This window comes from Monocercomonoides exilis (genome assembly GCF_001643675.1).
Source record: "Monocercomonoides exilis strain PA203 chromosome Unknown scaffold18-1597598, whole genome shotgun sequence".
In the NCBI taxonomy this organism is placed as follows: domain Eukaryota; phylum Preaxostyla; order Oxymonadida; family Polymastigidae; genus Monocercomonoides; species Monocercomonoides exilis.
Window position 1 is genome coordinate 971,832 of NW_027150563.1, and position 20,193 is coordinate 992,024.

Genomic DNA, 20,193 nt, shown 5'->3' on the forward strand with positions numbered 1-20,193 from the left:
CTCAGATGGACTATCAACTGAAGTCATATGATAATGAAAACAATATTACGTTGATCCAAGAAAATCCTATCAGCAGAATGCAATCAAAAAAGCGGGACAGTTTTTTTTTTCTCTCACTTCGTTTAAAATTCCACATTTAACGCTTATGTAAAATAACGTTGGTCCAATACATTTTTTTAAAATAAATTTCAACACTATACAATATTAAAAATTTCAAATAACAATAAACAGCCAAAACAATAAAACAAAAATAAAAAATAAAGTGAAAAAATAAAAAATTAAGTGAAAAAATAAAAAATTAAATGAAAAAATAAAAAATGAAAATGTTTAATAAAAATGCAAAAAGCAATATTTTCGAAATTAATAAATATAAAATCATTATTCAATCAACTTAAAAGCTCAAATTTTAACAGAATCATTTTGCATTTCTTCTCCAAGATCGTTAAATAAAAATAAAATATTATTTGAAAGCAAATTAAACTCTTTTGATAGAGAATTTATAGAATTTGAAATTGATGCTACCTTCATTTCATGTTCGCTATGCATTGAAATACCAAATTCATTTTGTTCTTTCAGGTTATTTTTATTCACCTCTCTATTCATAAATGAAGAGTTTTCAAGTAATTCAAATTGAGCTAAATCTGTATCATCAGCTTTGATAAAGCTACTTGAAGGAGTAGATACTAACGATTCTTGTATTCCACCAGATGAAATTAAAATCTGTGAGCCTGTTTCAAGCGGATCATCCTTGAGAGAGAGAGCCTGCCCAACAGGATAAACAGTTGTTGGATCGAGCTCTGAATGAGTGAATGATAATCTTAAAAATCTTTCATTTCCTGTCATTTCCTCCTCCTCCATTTTTAAGATTGAGCAAATACAGTGAAAGTAAGAAAGAGGATTGTGCTCATGTGATATGTGGTTTTCAAATAATTTATTTGCATCATTTCCTTCATTTAGATTAAATAAATCGTTTTCGTCTTCATCTTCTCCATCATTTTCATTGTTCCTCTCATTTTCATTCCCTTCGCTTCCTTCAGCCAACATTTTTGTTAAACCATCCTTTGCCGCCTGATTTGCATCATTAAAGATCTTTTGCTGAAACTCCTCCGAATTCTTTCCGCAAATCAAGCACTCTGTCTGCATTGCATTGTTTATTTCTTCCTTTTGTTCTCTCATTTCGGTAAATCCATCAATGATCACACCCTGCAGAACATTCATAAGCATTCCTCCAAACATAACAAAAACAAGTGTCTCAAACACAACCATCCAAGGATCTTCATTACCCATTATATCATGTAAAATATCCCCTGGTGACAAATTCTGCCATATAACTCCAACAAAACACATAAACAACGAATTGCAAAACTCCACATCTTCTCCAGAAGGTCCTTCTCCTTCTCTAACAAATGCTTTTGGGAAATAAACAAAAATTATCACAGCAAACCAGTACATCAGGATCAGAGAAATGCATAACGTCACAGAAAACATTTTTCCTCCTTTGAAAAACGTCTCAATAATTGTAGTGAGAGCAGAAGAGTTCGCAAATACATCAATCATAAGAACACAGAAAAAGTACGCTCTCCATGCTGCTCCAAGGATTACGAAGAGGAGGAGAATAAGATGATAAACATGCTTTAATGAAAACAAACAAATCAACTTCACTTTTATAAGTTGGCTTCGTTTCATCATACTTGGTGTCCATCCGACTGTATTTGCTTGCATCTTTGTACAATATTCTGTCCATTTCTCGTAATAGGAAATTGTGTTCTTTGAACCTAGAAATGATACATATCGTAAGCATATAACAACAACCAATACAACGGATAGAACTCTCATCAGCAACGAATCCTCGCTTGCATCAACTCCGATAAATGGATCAACAACAATAAAGATATTTACAGCAAGAATGAGAAGCATCGAAACAATGCTGAAAAAAGAATAATGCTTCGGATTCATTAAAAATGACATAAAAGAGGATCTATTTTTTGTTGTCAAATCAGTCAAGACAACAGCCTCAAACATTGAAACTGCTTTTGAATGAAATGCATCCAATCTCTCACCTGCCTCATTGCTCCATGATTCCTTCACCATTTCTGCCTGAGACTGTATCGGAGCGAGAGAAGTTACAGGATGACGAGCAAAATAGAAAGAAGATAAATGATGAGATGGGCGATCAACTCTAACAATTTCCACATTGTCAATTTGTGATTTGAACATAGGATAGAAATCTGGTGATAGACAAAGCTCCACCATAGAATATCGAGATGAAACAGGCAATCTCTGAATACCATGCCAAAGAGTGGAAGCAGCAACAAATACACGCATCGCTTCGGAAGTTACAGCGGTGCTTATATCTCCAAGTTCTGGTATTATTACTGATGAAGCTGAAGTTAAAACATTCTGAGACAACTTACCATTTATTGAATTGTTATTCATTGAATTCCATTTCTTAAGAAATTGATACACATAATTTTGTCTCAAAGAATTATATCTTGGGATATGGATCCTTTTTGTAACATCAGCATATGAGTGTAATGCCATTAGCTTTCTTTGTATCGCCATCACAATTGGAGATTTAGCAATTGAGTCAATTGCTGCGAATTGCTCTTCACCTTCCATTATACACAAAAGCAGTTGAGTCGCTTTGCTCAAAACTTCCCGCTCTTCCTTTCCAGACACATGCTCAAAAGACGAAACAAAAATTTCCAGTACGCTTCTGTTCAACTTTCCTTCTTGTAACATTGAACTTACAAAGGTATCATTTTCTTCGCAGGCAACTAAAAAGCGTTGGTAAATATCAATGGCGGATAAGCATCCCGGTGGAACAGATTCATTCCCATGGATCGATGGACCATTCTTCATAAGAATGCTTTTTCGTCTATTTGCAATCGATAGCTTGTTTATCCCAGCATCTGTCAACTTGTTTATCGTTGATGCTGTCAAATTAAAAGCAACATCAGCTATACTTAATGCTCGTCTTGTAACTGAGTTAATAGTGCTGTTTATTGTTCCTGATTTTCCATTTATCTTTTCGGATTCTGTAACAATCTTTTCCAAAATGGCAAGCAAAATACGCTCAAATGCAAAAGGCAAACGAAAGACTGCATTCAGCATTTGCAGCCCGCCTTCTTGAATAAAAGTTCTTTGATTTGCGATGTTTGGCCCCTTAACTAAATCCACAAGAACAGCCAGAGCAGATATAAGTAAATTCGTGTGCAATGAACGACTCCACGAAAAAGAAGGTCTATGGGGAAGAAGAAAAGAAATAAATGCAATAAGGATTATCACAAGATCAGTTTGGTCGATGCAAGGTTGCTTCAGAATTGAGGGTGAAGACATTGAAATAGATGATTCAAACATAGACTGAACTTTTCCTTCTTCATTTAAAATTGTACGTTCAACAAAGTCATCTGGAACACATACTGCAAGGTTAGTTGAAATTGGAGTTCGAATACCTATTTGTTCATCCTTTTTTCTTTTAAGATCCGTTTTGCGATCAGAAGAAAAACCATTTTCATCAAACAAATTGCTTGAACGTTCGTTTTGATCGACTTCACCACCAATCAAAATGTTTCCAGAACTTTTATCTTCAGATTCTTTTTTCATCATGTTTGTTGTTCTCATTCCATATCCATCTTTTGTTTGACACAGCGATTTGCTTCTTTGACTTTGCTTGCTGTTGCCTTGCTCATCTTTTCCTTTGACAGAAATAAGACAACTGTTGTAGATCAACTCCGCAGGCGACGGAGGAATAGCAGCTAGTCTCCGTTCTGTATTAACAATTCCTTCAGATCCAAGCATTCCCTGAACAACTTGATTACCTCCCGTGCACAAAAGGTGAATGAATGAAAGGGATGTCATCAAATATTTTAATGAAATCTGTTCTGTTGAAGATGAGAAAAGATTAATATTTTTCTTTTGCAAAAGTTTTGAAGAAATATGGCTTTCAATAAGATGCCGTAAAGGAATTCCCATTCGAATTTCTTCTATTCTAATATTATTAAATGCAAGCCCTTGATATTCCTCATTGGAAAATAGATTACTAAGATCCTTCATTGCTGCAAGAGTGTACTTGTTACCATAATTTGAACTTTCACTCGTTTTTTGCCAATCAAATCCATGTTTTCCTCTTTCATTTCTTTCGCTATTCGTAGTACTTTCTTCATTCATCGAAGTATTATTGTTTTTACCTCTGTCAATTGCTTTTCTGAATCTAAATCGTTCAACCTCAGCAGCAAAATGAGCAGGAAATGAGAAAATGCCAGCTTTCATAAGCTGAACGGCAACTTGGATCGTATAATTCAGTAATTTTGGAATTGGTTCATCATCTGCAGAATAATCAATTTGTCTAAGATGTTCATCAATTTGATATTGATGAAGTGAAGATGAATTACGCTGCGTTGTTGAAGAAGAAGTTGTGGCGGGTGAGTAACCATTTGATTTTTGATTTGCGTTTGCTTGTGCACTCTGAGAATAGATGCTGGCAACTCCAAGTATCCTTTCTTCCTCCTTCATTTCAACTTCTTTCCTTCTCCAAATGTTTTTTCCTCCAATAAAACACCGAAGTGTTTCCATCGCAGCAATTGCGGTAGGCAAATGTGGAGACGAAACCTGAAGCAGCACACGCCACAGACACCCTGTCTGGAAAAGCCACATTCTTAGAGCATCCCGAGCCTCCAATTTTGGCAGAGACGACATCATAGACTTTGCAGCAACGAATATATTCAAGAGAACAGCTGATTCTTCCTCCACGATTCTGTTTGGAAGCAAAGACATGAAGCGCACAAGGCGAGTGACAGAAGAAGTTGCAACAGACTGAATGGTTAGTGATGATGGCACAGAAAGCGCAGGACAGATTGGAAGGAGGGGCAATGTCTGCGAAGCATAATGTTCCCAGCAAAGCGGTGCATAAAGAGAAAATGGATGGGAAAGCACAGTTCGTGATGTGCGCAAAATGTCGAATGTTTGATCGTCCTCGGCACTATTGCTTTCTAGCAAATGAGTAGTTAATTGCGATTGGAGTGATACTGAATTAGAAGAAGATGAAAAAATAGAAGAAGCTATTGAATTCTTCAAAGATTTCAACTTTTCTATTTCTATCAATGTCGAACGAGCATCATTGATGAAAATTGTTGGGTTATTTGCCAGCAAACAAACTCCTTCTTCTATTTCAGGTGTGAACAATACAAAAGGCAAGTGAAGTACATTTTGCAGTGCAAAAGAAGAGAACTTTGTTATCAATGAAATCAGCGTTGTGGAGTCGTGTGTCAGTTCAAGCACTTGCTTCACCAAATATGGATGAAGAAGATTTGGGTGGGTAGATGGAAGTTTATTAAATGAAGATGAATCAGAAAACTTATTTGGGCTTGTTGCAATTGAAGAGGGAGTAGAAGCTGTCGATGATGAGGCTGAAACAGCTGAAAGTGGAAGACAAATTTGAGGCAATGAAACAAAATCTTCAGTTTCCATTGCAAACAATCTTCGTGGGAAGATACGAATATCATCTTCGTATTCTTCGTCTCTGTTGCCCATTCCTCCACTAAATTTCACACTTTGAATTGGTGCTCCATTTCCTCCGTTTGTTCCGCTATTTGCAATTCCATTTGAAGTAAATGAACCTGAGCTTTCACCAGGTGTAGTACTGATCCCTTGCAATTCTATTTCCTCATCTTCTTCATCGGAATCTCCTCCGCGGCAGCACATCGACAAAACTCTACTTCTCTTCTTCTTCTTTTTGCGCAAAAACCTTTTCATCTCAAAATTATTCAATCTTGTTTCTCCAACGATCCATTCCCCACTACTTCTTTCAGCATAAAAGTCACCACCCACATACGTGTCCTTCCTGTCGTATTCCTTGAGGAATGGGAAATAAGGATTAAGAAGAGAAAGCATACGGCAAAGGAAGAGCAGACTAATGCTGATCCTTGCAGTGCTTTCTGCACACAGAACACAGAACTGAAATGCGTGATGAATGCAACTGAGTTCATTTGTGTTGATCTCATCGTTTGCAAGCCCTTCCGATAAATAATGCATGGACAATGTTGCAATTGACGCTGTGGAAATAGGAGAGGAAGACGATGATATGACCGATGAAGAAGCAGTTGAAGAAGCTGCTTGTAAATCTTCAGGTTCTGTTTCCATCAATTGTGAATCCATCGAAGATTCCTGTTCTGAAGACGAACCTTCAATCTGTCTGGTTGAATATCCATCAAACGCATTTGATGCAATGGCAGAGGTGGAGCGTGCGCTGAGATCGGTGTACCCCTTTGCAGACTGTGAAAATGGATACAGTCCGGTTTCTGCTCCTCGCATCAGCATAGCAATCAGATTAGGACGTGAATAAAGCATACTCATTCGCTTCGTAGTGCGGTCGCACCATGAAAGCTGTTCTTCGTTTGTATCATTAAACAAATAGGATACAAGCTTGTCTTGACGCTCAGAGATGGCAGATGGAGGATAAATGCATTCCTCATCTTCGTCCAGCAGAGTATGGCTGAAGTATGATGCTTCTGTGGTGTTAAGCTGATAAACAAGATTATTGTCTCGCGCTTCTTCTGCTGTCATTCTTTCAACAAGAGCCACTTTCGCTTTTTCGTATCGCTTTTTTGTTTGAATTTTAATTTTAGTTGACGTAACCTTTTGAGATGAAGCACTTTGTGAAAGATGTTTCCTTTCACCAATGTATCTTCTATCTAACTCTCTCTGCAATCTATTGAATTTTTCTATTCTATCGAACTCTCTTTGCTTTCTCATTTCCAAAGTTAAGTGAAGCAAATACCGCTGTGATAGATGGTCTGCCACAAACATTCCAGAATGTCCCCAATGCGATTGCAAAGGAGGAATAAACAGCTGGCAAAGAGGAGAAAATAGAGGGAGCAAATCTCCAAACAGAAGCGATGTGAGAAGAAGGAAAGTGTATCGCAAATCTGCAGCTCTTTCTGCTCGTTGAAGAGCAATTTGTTGGGCTGACAAAGGAGCAGCGGCTAAATTTTCTGCTTCGGACATTGGCGGAGGCGGAAGAGGAGCGAGCAATGCAGCAGAGTCGAGCTTGCGCTCCTGAATTGGATCAGGCAGTTGAACAAGCTCAGGATTAGAGTAATGCTGTTGGAGATATACAATACGACGAGAACAGCTGCCCATAGAATTCTTCTCAGAAGAGGACGTGGAAGAAGTCAAATCCACGTTTCCATTTCTGTTGCTTGCTCTGACCGATCTCAGTTGATCAATCTGATCAAATGACGGCTCAGGAACATTATCCATCTTGTACGTGCTACGATATACGTTGTCAAGCATGTGAGCTTTCCACTTTGTGTTCAACTGTAGCTCATTTTCGTTGTACTTGACCAAATGCCCGCTTCTGAACGAATGGTATGCAACAGGAATCTCTGTGGATCGATCATTAATTGCTTCTCTTCTCCATAAAAGTGATGCTTCATAGCTTCTTTCTTGCAGCTTTATCCTTTCAACTCTTTCCTTTTCACTGAGTTCGTTCAGTTTTTCCTTCAAATCGTGGCTTTGTGTAATATTTGCGAAAATGTTTATATTCGATCCTTGTGCATTCTGATTCTGCTGTTGTTGTTTGATATCTCCATTTCCCTTCTTCTTTCTTTGTCCTCCATTTGCGCCTCCAATGAAATTTCCAAGCATTGCATTGTCGTCACTATCCTCCTCTCCTCCATCAACATCCATTTTCACTTTTACCAGCTGTCGTGTATCTACATAGCACTTTCTCAGCATTGGAACAGTTGACAAGCCACACAGTTCCAACAGAGCACCAGTAACATCTTCGCAATGAGAAGCACACCAAGATGACAGAATGACAACACACGCACGCTCAGCTGGGAGAAATGAAGAGAGTCCTTCAGGCATCACATTGGTTGAAGATGATGCAGAAGAAGCTGAAGAGTTTAATGTGGATGAAATTGTAATAGAAAGAAGAGAAGAAATAGAAGACAAAAGAGGGCGGGGAAGTTCGTGCGAGTGATTCACAAGAAGAGAGGCAAGCTGTGTAAATGGAGCGAAATGACGAAGGATAGAAGTAATTTGGTGGGAAAATGAGTATGAAAGAGAAGCAGAAGACGAGGAAGAGGAAGAGGAAGAGGAAGAAGACGAAGTGATAGGATTGTAAAGATTGATTGAATTTGCTTGATTTCCACTGCTTCTGCAGAGAGCAGTCAAAAATGAAACAACAGAGACAGTTTCAGAAAGAAGATTTTCGGTGTGTTTGAGAAGTTTGCTTAGAAGAAATACAATTTCTGCCAAAATCAATCTCCTCTGCTGCGTTTCTGGATGAATAGCAGATGAGCTATTCATGTTTCCAGAAGAAGCAGAGGAAGTAGAAGAAGAAATGATTTCTCTGATTCTTTCAGGCATAGAAGACAGTTCTTGCGAAACAACAGTATCATACAAAATATCGTTGATTGTCAAATCCACACAAACAGGCAAGATTGTTCTGGATGAGCTCGCAGAACTGGATGATTTCAATTCAGGGAAGTAATTTGACAGAAATGCATTCAGCATGTCAAAATCTGCAATTATACTCCTTGCGAGATTGGTGGCTGCAAGAGGCAACGCAAAGAAACTATCTTCAACGATTGATGAATTCAAAGCAGAAGAGGAAGTGGATGATGGTAAAAAGAATGAACGTAACCTCGGGGGTGCAATGTTTACCATTCCTTTATTGTTAATATTCTCTTCATAAAACGAAATAGAGTCTTGCTTCATCCCGTTTCTTTCATGCGAGCCATCCTTCGGATTCAGACTTTGCAGATCTGGAATGGAAATATCAGGTGCAGTAAATTGCTTCGAAGAAGGTGATTTTCTGTTGGAAGGTGCAGCAAAAGAGATCGATTTCACACCCTTTTGAGAAGTTGTTGATGAAGAAGAAATCTCGTTTTTGTTCAATTCCACATCTTTCCCATGCATTCTCTTTTTAAATGCACTCACTAGCAACCACAACCTCTCTAACAGATCGTCTGCCATTTCCTCCTCAAACTGCAGCGACAGAAACGAAGCAGGGCGGACAATGCTGTTCAGAATGATCTGCTGATTGCGGCGAATGGGCTCTGCAAGTGAAGTGAGGCAGCTGGCATTGGGGCTTCCACAGGCAGAAGAGAAGATCTCGAGAAAGAGAGAAAGAGAGAGAAATGGTGGATCTCTTAGAGGAAGAAAAGTGTGCTGGATGACTTCTGAAAAGGCGGATGATGACATGTCTGATGAAAGTGATGAATGAGTTGAATGAGAATTCGGCTCTTTTGATGGAAGCAATTGAATACGAGCAAGCTGAGTAAATGCATCTGACTCTGTTTGATTCTCTTCGTTCTCTTTCTCACCCTTCAGCAAGCCCACAACATTTTGCCTGCCTTTCTCTCTCTTTCTCCTCAGTTCCACTCTTCCCGCTATCTCTTTTTCTCTTCCCTTTGCTGTTGCCATTGAAAGGTTTGATATTGTCTTCATCTGATCGATGCTAAGTGCAATGCGGAAGTCTGCGCAGTTGAGCAGAGAAAGCAGCAGCAAAGCGGCAGGGATTGATCCAGCCGACACATCAGAGAAGATTAGCGGGAGAAGCGGCAGAAAGATGAGAGGGAAGGAGATTTCGTTGATCTTGTTGTGCGCAAGCGCAAAGACGGCGATGAGGAGGAAGAGAAGAGCAAACACGTGTCTGTTGCGGAAGATGTGCGGTAGCTGAGTCAAAAGATCGAACAATAGCTGCGGCACATCGAGAAGTGAGCAGATATGGAGAATGTGCTCAGATGGAAGCGTCAACGACGAAGTTGTCGAAAACGTGGTTATTTGGTTGCCTGACACAAATTCTGTTTTCCCTTCCTTTTCAATCTTTTGCTCTGCCAGTTTTTCGTTTTCCTCCTCTTTCAAAACAGCATCCAGCGAAAAAGTCGAAAAACGGGAGCTTCGAATAGCACTGTCTTCTCTCGAATGCGCTAACACAGAAACACGAGGAAGCAGAATGGAATACACTGCGTCTGTCAGCTGGTCAATACGTTCCTTTGCCATTGCTTGTGAGCTGGCAGCGCTGTGGAGGTAGAAGGAAAGATAGTCAGACACATCAGCTGATTCTTCATCTGATGAAGAGGAAGAATGTGAATGTGCATTGATAGAGAAAGAAGAAGAAGAAATGCTCTTCTTCTCATTCTTTTCTTTATTTCCTTTGCCATCTGCATCTGAATGTGCTCTAATTCTTCTAAATCTGACTGGATTTTCCACCCTCACAACTTCACATAAGTCGCACATCCGCAGCAGCAACAGCGTTTCCATCAGCCGATTCTCATTTGTCGGTGGGCGAAGCATCAGCTCCCTCAAAAACTTGACTGTCTGCTTCATCAAATCGTGTTTGGAGCACTGCATATCCTCAACAGATTCAATGTCCTCCGTTTCATCGGCTTGATTGTTATCTTTTCTCTCTTTTAATTTTCCTTTTCCTCTTTCTCCAAGTGCAATTCCTTCTTCCTCTTCCTCCTCGCTTTCCTCTTCTTCAAATTCTTCTTCCCCTCCTCCTTCCTCAGCTGATGCTTGATACCTCATCGTCATCACACCCAGCGATGCTGCAGCATTCAGCGAGGAGACAAAGAACTGAAGCCTCTTCCTGTTCAGGCCTTCGTGTGAAGGAGACAAGAAAGTGAAGTTGTTGAGCGAATGAGAAAGGAAAGGAGAGATGTGGACAGCGTTGTTAAACACAGGAAGCGGAGGAATGAGAGAGTTGTAGTCGGATTGGTATAGCTGGTGGATCAGAAGCGGCTGAAGTGCAGAATGTTTGCGTTTTGGTGCAATGGAAACAGAAGTGAAACCAGAAAATGGATCGGATTTTTTGTTCATCCGTTTCATTTGAGTGTTGCTGCTTGAAAATGATTGTGAATTGATTCCATTGTTTGCTACATTCCCCATTTCTTCTTCCTCCTCTTCCTCTTCTCTGACTTGCTCTTCCTCTTCCTTCCTCTTCCTCAGCTTCCACAGTCTGTCAGCAAACATCCACCAGATGCGCTTCATCTGTTTGATCTGGTTTGTTGCCTGTCCCATCAGCAGAAGCGTCGCCAGCAAGATTTGCGCTCCTTCAAACTGGAACTTCAGCATTGGCTGCCTCTTCATTCTGTCGGAAATCAGAGAGAGTGAGTTTTTCTCTTTCGTCACAGCTGCCTCTTCCACTTCGCGATAATGAAGCAATTCGGAGACGGTGAGGCGAGATTGATTGGGTTGGGCAAGTTGTGCGGATGATGAAGAGGAGGAGGAGGAAGAAGAAGAAGATGATGATGATGTATTTGAAGATTGTGATGATTGCGTTGATAAATTAGATGAAGAATTTGAATTGGATGAATAAGAAGAAGAAGAAGAAGAAGAAGCATCATGTGAATTGTTACTCCTGCGGTTGGACATCCCATCCAGTTCCTTCAGTCTTCTCTGCAGCAGCCTTCCTTCTTCAGTCACTGGAAGCAAAGGCATGTTCTCCTTCTTGTTGCTATCCAAACCAGAATACGGCTCATCCAGCAGAGGGGCGAGGATTAACAGCATCGAAATGCCACTTCGAATGTCGCATTCTTCGTAGTCGAAGGAAATGTGGTTGGAGAGCAGGAGAACGATAAGTGAGTGGATGATTTCCTTCAAAAGGGGAAGACGAGACGGGTCAGATGTCAGCCAATGTGCTGTTTGGCGAGCAGACTCGAAGGAGAAGGAGAAGGAGAGGTGGTCAGAGACTGATATGGTGGAGGAGGATGAAGAGGAAGAGGAAGAGGAGGAAGAAGATAATGATGATGTCGATGAAGTGTTTGCATTAGTTCCAATTGAAGAAGAAGAAGAAGAAGCAACAGTAGCTGAAGCAGAAGAATTATTTACAGCAGGCAAACTGGCATAACTTCCCTTGTTGTATTCCTCAAACGAGTCTTCGAATTCACCTCGAACACCCAAAAAGGAAGGAAGCGAACTTGAAATGAACGAGGAAGCATTTGCAGGTGCTTTGTAGACAGAGCAGAAAGGAGGTGCAATTTCAGACACAAATTTCCTGGTTTTGTGCGTGACGAAAGCGAAGACGCGGTTTTGGGCAGTGAACAGAACAGAAGCACGCTCATTGAGAGAAGAATCAGAGGAGTATTGGTTATAATCAGAGAGGAGGAAATGAGAAGTTGAATGGGATTCTGTTGGGAGTGAAGAAGAGGATGATGATGATGATGATGGAGGAGGAAGAGGAGGAGAAGGATGAGGCGGCGGCGGAGGAGGAGATCGACGCTTACGCCAACGTCGAGACGAAGGAGGTGGTGGCGGAGGAGGCGGAAGAAGACCCCTCTTTCCGCTCATTTTTTTGCCTGCCATTTTCAATTCCTGCTGTGTGAGCATCGCTGTAATCTGGTTTTTCTGCTGTTCTATCGAATTCTGCCTCATCAGCCTTTGTTGCTGAAGTTGCGTGTTCGACAAGTCCAAAACAGGACACGCCAGACGAGCCATGAATCCTCTTATCCACCCGATTAGCACATTCATCACAGCCAAATCGATGTCCTTCTGAAGGATTTCATATGGAACTTCTTCTTCCTCTTCTTCTCCTTCTTTTTCTCCTTCTCCTTCGTTTATGCTTGACAGTTGCATCAAGGGGGGAAGTGGAAGCAATCCAGTTGTGCTTTGGTTATTCCACTGATCATCAATATCAACTTTGATAAACTGCTCATTCTTCAATTTTCCTTCTCTTCTCTTCATCTCCTTCTCTCTTTCTCTTTCTCTCCTTCTCATCTCGCTTGCTCTGAACACATTGGCCATCCTCCATTTTGCCAGGGAAGTGTTTGGGCTGAGGATGAACGTGTGTCTGAGAAGCGACAAAGCAGCTGTTCTGACAGCAACTGGGATGAATGAAGAGCGGACGAGGCAAAGCAAACAGGAAGGAGGGAAAAGTTTTCTGACTTGTGAAATGTTTGATGTGTGCTGGCCGATGCACAAGTCACGCAGGAGGAATAGAGAGAGGATGAAGTACTCGGGAAGAAGGGAGAGGAGGAGAGACTGGTGGGAAGATTCGAAGGTGAGGAGGGGGTCAGGGGATGGGGAAGATGAGGAAGATGAGGGAGATGAAGGAGAAGATAATGAAGATGAAGACAAAGGAGAAGAAGAAGGTGATGGTGAAAAAGAGGAAGAAAAAGATGATGATGATGCATTTGGAGGAAGAGGAGTGGGAAGCGAAGGAGAAGGGTTGATGCCACACAACGTGAGTAAGTTAACTTCTCCAGCGATGCAAGAGATAGTCATTTTGCAGTGTGGAACAGTTGTATTGGAAGAAGAAGAAGATGATGACGACGAAGCATAAGGAGCATCTGAATATGAAGAATATGAGGAAGAAGAAAAAGAAGAAGCAATCTTTGGATTGTAGCAGCCATAGCGCATATTCGCCTCTTCGTCAACCAGAGGAAAATAATATGGATCGTTTTGGATGTCTTCTTTGTTTGTGGTGATTATACACGATGAGACAGAACACAACATTCGAGAAAAGGAAAGAAGAGAAGTTTGCATCGATGCTTTGACAGCAGCTAGGCGAGTTTTTGTCCAAGTTGAAGAAGAAGAAGAAGAAGAATTCATCTTTTGTGCAGAAGAAGAAGAAGAAGACTTTGTAAATAAATTCAATCGAACTGCTTTTCTCTTCTTTTCTTCTTCCATTTTTTTCTCCTCTTCCTCCTTCTGCTTCTTCCTCAGTGCATTGATCAGCTGTATTGCATTCACCTTCGATCTTTTCCTCTTCCCTTCCTCTGCTTGCTTCTCCCTCACCGACCTCAGCATCATCTTCGCTATTCGCGTGGCTGTTTCTTCTTTCTGCCCAAACAAAAGTACACCAATCATTGTCTGATTGCGTGCAATGGCATCATTCACACAGAGAGAAGAGGCAACGAGAGAGGAAAGAGGAGTGATTTGAGAAGGCGGAGGCTGCAATGAATGGAATGAATGAACACGAGTTTGGCTATCTTCGTCTTCGAGAAGAGAAAGAGGAGAGGCGGAGGAAAGAGAGGATAAAGAGAGGGAAGAAGAGGCAGAAGGAGAAAAAGTCGATGGAGGAGCTGAAGAAGATGATGAAGATGAAGAGGAGGAAGAAGAAGATGATGATGACGTGGAAGAAGAAGAAGAAGAAGATAAATTTTGATTTCCACCCAATTTCCCATTCCCATTCACACTTTGCTCAATAACCTCTTCCTCTCCTCCTCCACTTCCTCCTCCTCCTCCTCCTCCTCCTCCCAATCGCTTCCTCGCCCTCTTCTTCGCCATCTCCACAGCCTCTGCTCCTTCATTCATCAGTCTGAACAGCTTCTCCCCTGTCTTCGCACACGACTCGTCTTCAGGTGCCAGCGCTGTCTGCTGCATGCGCAGGTCGCTCATTGAAGCGATGCTGCCATTGGAATGGTGGGTGACAAGAGGAGGGGTCGCCAGCTGGGAAGAAGAGAAGATGGCAGAGAGGAGAGAAGGGGTGTGGCACAGGGAAGAAAGAAAGCGGAGGGTGCGGATGAGGTTGAGGAGCACACTGGCTGACTCGCTTGCTGTCATCGAGGCAATGCGGAGGGAAGGGATGACAGAGACACACGCCACGGAGTCTGAAGAGGCTGAAGAGGAGTTTGGTTGGACGATGGTTTTGATGGTGGTTGGAGAAGAAGAGGAAGAGAATGATGATGATGATGATGATGATGGAAGAGTTTTCTGTTGCTGTGGTTTTGTTGATGAAAATGGAGACTTAGCCAATGAAGATGACATCTGTTTTGGAGCAAATGGTGTTTGCTTCATTCCAACAGTAGATGATGTTGCTGCTGCTTTTGTTGTTGATGATGATGATTTCTGTTGAAATGCAACATTTGTAAGATTATTTGACTTTTCTTCATCTTCTCCTCCTTCTCTTGCCTGTGAAATCTGTGTAATTTTCACATTCTCCTCTTCTTCATTTGCACCTTCCAAACTCATTTTCATCTGTTTGTTCTGTTTTTGCATCACTTTTTCCAAAGAAAACGGTTTGTTTGCGTTGAAAAGCAGAAAAACAAGTGGAGTTGACGGGATGTTCTCGGCAACAGTCTGATTGGTGGCAAAGAGACAGGTGAAGAGCGCAAGAGAAGCAGAAGGGTCGATGAAATGGATGTGGAGGAGCACAGAAAGAACTGGAATCTTCTTCAGAACAGGAACAGTTAAGCGAGTAGGGGTGATGTTTTGGTTGGTTTTGTTGTTATTTGCACTGTCATTATCAACATCAGCATCAAGTTCTTCTTTCTCTCCTTCTTCCTTTTCTCTTTCTCCTCCCTCTTTTCCTCCATCCTCCTTCAAGTTGCTCAGCAGCAGCTGGAATGTCTCCAGCGAATGAGGAGGTATGTTGACACACGAAGACACCACCGCCTTTGTCAGCTTGCTGTTTCCGATGCACAAAATACACAGCATCATCAAAACTAAATGGACAGTCGAGCGAATCGTGCTAGTTGCCTGCAGAAGCTGCTTGGGGCTGCAGCGGACCGAAAAGAGAGGATGAGACAAGGAAAACGACGGGTTGAATGGAAAAGAAGATGGATCATTAATTTGTTCTGATCCAAAGTGAGTGTTTGCTTCTTCTCCTTCTTCTCCTTTAACATTTACTCCATTTAAATATTTCCCGCTCCCCAACATCCCATTCCTATATCTCCTTCTTCCTCCTTCCTCTCCTTCCCTCTCCCCTTGCCCCGGAATCTCATACCCTTCCTCCAGTTCCATCTCCTCCTCCATCGCACACCCTCCATTCAGAATGTTCCATCCAACACACAAATGTGCCAATGTCTTCACGCACAACATCAGAACACCCACATCTGCCAGCGTCTCCTGCAGCCACAGTATTCGCTCGCCACTGGCTGAGCAGAAGGAAACAAGCTCAAACAGAAAATTCTGTGAATTCGGGTCAAAATCGGGTGAGATGACAGAAATGAGAGAGGAGATGATGCCTGTGACTGTGTGGCAGAGAGAGAGAAGAGGGCGGAGTGGGAAAGGAGAAGGAACTGGGGGATGAAGTGGTTGTGGTGGTTGTTGGGATGATGTGGAAGGGGAAATCGAAGAGGAAGAGGAAGAAGAGGATGAAGATGATGATGATAACAAATCTCCATTCGTTCTTCCATTCGTCATATTCTTCTTCTTCTTCTTCTCTTCCTCCTTCCCTCTCAAATACGCATTCATTCTTCCCTGATGTTCGTTCGCCATCTGCTGCAGCAGTGCCTCATACATCCACAGCGAAATCGCCAAGTTCTTCGCCTTCTGAACAGTCTCACAGAGAAGCAGGGAGCTCAGAGGATGAGCTAATTTCGCAGTCCAAGCGTCATTGTCATCAAGTGAAGGCGCCAAATGCACAAATGCTGCCGAAAGCAAAAAAGAGGAGAATTCTGTGCGGAAGAAGAAAGTTTGGCTGGGGTTGTATGTGGAGACGAGGGACTGGAGTGTTTTGGAGTGGCAGATTTGGAAGGAAGAGAGACGATGTTGGAGGAAATTGCGAGTGAAGGTGCGGTGCTGGAGAGAGAAAGAAGGGGAGAAGGAGGAAGAGAAGGAGGAAGAGGAGAAGGAAGGGTTGTTGAATGGAGAAGAAGGAAAAGAAGAAGAAGAAGGCATAATTGAAGATGGAGTTGTTGTTGATGACGACGAAGGCAATGTTTGAGCCATTCCATCTGAATGTGATTGGATATTCGACTTGGCAACTGCCCTTTTGAAACGCGAAGAAACTGCTGTGTCTTTCTCGTTCTTCTGCTTCGATAGCAAACTTCTTCTTTTTTGGTTCAATTTTCCTTTTCCTTCTTTTCCTTCTCCTCTTTTCTTCTCCTTTTCTTCCTCGTATTCTTCCTCGTCTTCCTCGTCTTCCATCAGCTCCTCCAAATAATCCCCCACGTTTTCATCCTCTTCCTCCCCTTCTTTCTCTCCACTCCCAAAAAAACCTCTCTTCCACCTCAGCCTCTTCATCCCAAACAAACTTTCTTCCCCATTCTTCTTCCCTCCTGTTGTGCTTCCATTGCTTATTGATCCAATAGATCCATTTGAGCTGTTCGAACTGTTTCCCATTGAAAACGATGTGTTTGCCGTTGAAATGTTCGCCTCCATCCCAACTTTCATTCCGGTCTGCTGGAGTGTCATGCCAGACGCCACGTGGCAGAGCATAGAGGCCGAATGGAGAGGAATGGGCTGTGAGTCAGAGAGAGAGGAAGAGGAAGAGGAGGAGGATGAGGAAGAAGAGGAAGAAGAAGATGATGATGATGAAATGTCTCCTGATTGAAGAGGGCGGAAACGCCAGAGGAACCAGGAGCTGTCGAATGGGATGGATGAAGAAGAAGACGAAGAAGAAAATGATGATGAAGCCGATGATGAAGATGAAGGTAAAGGCATCAGACGCACTCTGTAAATAACATTGCGATTCTTCTCTAAATAACTCTCCTTTTCTTTTCCTTCTTTCTCTTTCTCTTTCTCTTTCATTTTATCTCCTTCTTCTCTTTCTCTTTCCTCTCCTTCCTTTTCTTCCTTTTCTTCCTCCTTCTTTCTCTCTCCTTTTTTTTTCCTTCCATTAGCCCATTCATCCAAATAACAGGGAACAACTGTCAAATACAAGCCAGTTGCAAAATGTCTAATGAAAAATGAGTCCCCCCACAGCATCATCCCAGCAGAGCGGGTGAAGTGGTTGAGAAGGGTGGAAAATGGGGTGGAGCCAGAGAAGGAGGAAGGAGAAGAGGAAGAAGAAGAAATAGAAGAAGAAGATGATGATGATGTTGATGTTGACGCTGATTGCAATGAAAGTGAAGTGATTTCAGTGTTATTTGAAGAAGCTGATCTGAATTCCTTGCCTCCTTCACAAACTCCTTTGAATTGTGGCTCAATCATCCAATATTCCCCCACACTTTCTCTTTTCATCCTTCCAGAAACAATTTTTCTGCCGGCAAAATTTGAATAATTACCATAACTGTTATTATTATTATTTTCCTGTGTAAATGCAGCCAGAGGTCTCAAAAAGGGAATAGACGAGTGGGAGGCAGTGACTAAGCGGGGGTCGTCAGAAGACAGAAGAGGTGACGAATTTGAGGCTAATTTGCGGCTGAGGATGGAGCCTTGCCCCAAAACACGCATAAAACGGAGGAGAAGAATCATCCGGCGCACCTGCTGGGAGAAGAGGGACCGGCGGACTGGAAATGTGAGAGAGAGAAAGAGAGAAAGAGAGAAATAGAGAGAGTGAGTGAGTGAGTGAGAGTGAGAGTGTGAGAGAGAGTGTGTGTGTGTGTGTGTGTGTGTGTGTGAGATAGATAGATAGATAGAGAAAGAGAGAAAGAGAGAGAGAGAGATAAATGTGAAGACAATGATTAAAGATTAAAAAAATTGTGAAAGAATTTCAAATAAATTTTGAATTGAAAAGAAAAAAAGAAAAATGATAAAAGAAAAAAGAAAAAAAAATTTCCTAATAAAAAAACAAGAATTATATCACAAACTTTTAATCTCTCCTCCTCCTCCTCTTCCTTCTCCTTCTCCCCTCCCAATCTTCCTCTCCTTCTCCCCCTTCATTCTATCCAATGCAACTCCCCTTGGCATCTCAACTGTAGAGACAGCTGTGTTTTCGAGGGCATCGTCAAAGCAGGTGTCGAAATAAGGCGAGGCAAAAGAAGGCAAAGTGAGGCTGAAGGCGTTTGAATGGGCAGAGGAAAGCAAAGATTGTGAAGTTATACGCTGGAATTTCAGAGGGATGTGGGTGAAGACGAAGAGAGAGGAAAGAGAGGGAAGAGAATGGAGTGATGTGAATGAGTCGGAGTGGAAGGGAGTGGTTAAATGAGGGAATGAAGAAGAGGAAGAAGAAGAGGAAGAAGAAGAAGATGATGATGATGATGATGATGAACTAGATTTTGACGTGTCATTAAAATGAATAGCAGAAGATGTTTGTGTTTGTATTTTGCTTCCTTCTGCTGCAGAAGTATCCACTTTGATGGATTCTTGAGGTTTGAAAGTGTCGTTTTCGTTGTCTTCCTCTTTCAGGAAAATCGGCTCTGGTGTTTTGTTCTGGCTGTTGGAAGAGGAATTGCGAAGAGAGACTGAGATTTAATGTTTTGTGTGGATATGAAAAAGGAGATTGAGGGAGAGAGAGAAAGAGAAAGAGAAGAATAAAAATAAAAATTGAAAACAAAAAATAAGAGAGAGGGGGAAAGATAGAGAAAAAGAATTTTATGTTAAAAAACGAAAATGTGCATCTGTTGCATCTTTTGAAAATCAAAAAAAATTTTTTTGGCTTTCTTTTCTTTCACAAAATAATCAAATAAAAAAAGAAAGAAAAGAAAAGAAAAAAGTAGAAGAAGAAACTATTTCTCAAAGAATAACTTTATTAAAGTGAAAATCATTGATTGCCTATCATCGTTATAAAACACGGGCAAACACCCAAATAAAAAAGGGTTTTTTTTAAATAAAAACAAACTTTTGTCATTTAGAAAGCATGTGCTAAGTGCGACTAATCTCGCTTCTTTCGCAGAATGTCTTCCGATTCGATGGATGCACCATGTCGATGGATATGGCGAGCCTTCAAAAAAATTTTTTTGTTACAGAAAAAACAATTTAAAAAATATTAAAAATAAAAATTATTGAAGTTTGAAATTATTGATATTTCAGTAATATGACAGAAAAGCAAACATATTAACGGATTATAACGTTCTTGCCAGAGAGAAGAATTGATTTTTCCATAACTATCAAGGTTCTGCCTCATTTTTGAAGGAAACTCAATTGCAATATGTAATCCCAATAACACGCTAACTAAGTGTATTTTGTCTCCCGAAGATACTGGATCATTATCATCCTTTGATGATGAAACTGGTAAAATTGTAAAGGCAGAAAATTCAGGAGAATTTGAAATAAAAATTTCTCCACCAAAATCTCCTTGTTTCATGCTCAAATAATGATGGCCTAAAAAGGAACGGAAAATAACATTCTAGAATTTTGAATATTTTTTTGTTTGGAAAAATTTTCATTTGTTTTATAAATCACATTTTTATGTTTCAATGAAAGAAAAGAAATACCATTCCAAAACGTATTGCCTCATCCGCAGCATCAGAATAAGCCATGTCAGATGTTTCTGTGCACCCTTATAAGAAGTTCAAAGAAAGGTTAATTTTTATTAATATTGAGAAAAACCTGTTGGAAGTATTTCCCACAAATTTTGGCCAAAATAGCGGAAAATTTCAGAAGATGCATATTTTACATCTATAAAGCAAAAAAAAA

At 41.0% G+C, this 20,193-nt stretch overlaps 1 protein-coding gene across 1 annotated transcript; it reads right to left on the reverse strand.

The window, feature by feature from the left end:
• Nucleotides 1-399: 399 nt before the first annotated feature.
• On the reverse strand, nt 400-19,861 carry MONOS_12395 (uncharacterized protein; the record flags this gene model as incomplete). The annotated part of the gene is made up of 4 exons (XM_067865013.1): nt 400-18,125; nt 18,426-19,019; nt 19,397-19,498; nt 19,609-19,861. 4 exons carry the CDS (start codon nt 19,859-19,861, stop codon nt 400-402), a joined length of 18,675 nt encoding a protein of 6,224 aa, XP_067728890.1.
• Nucleotides 19,862-20,193: the final 332 nt, after the last annotated feature.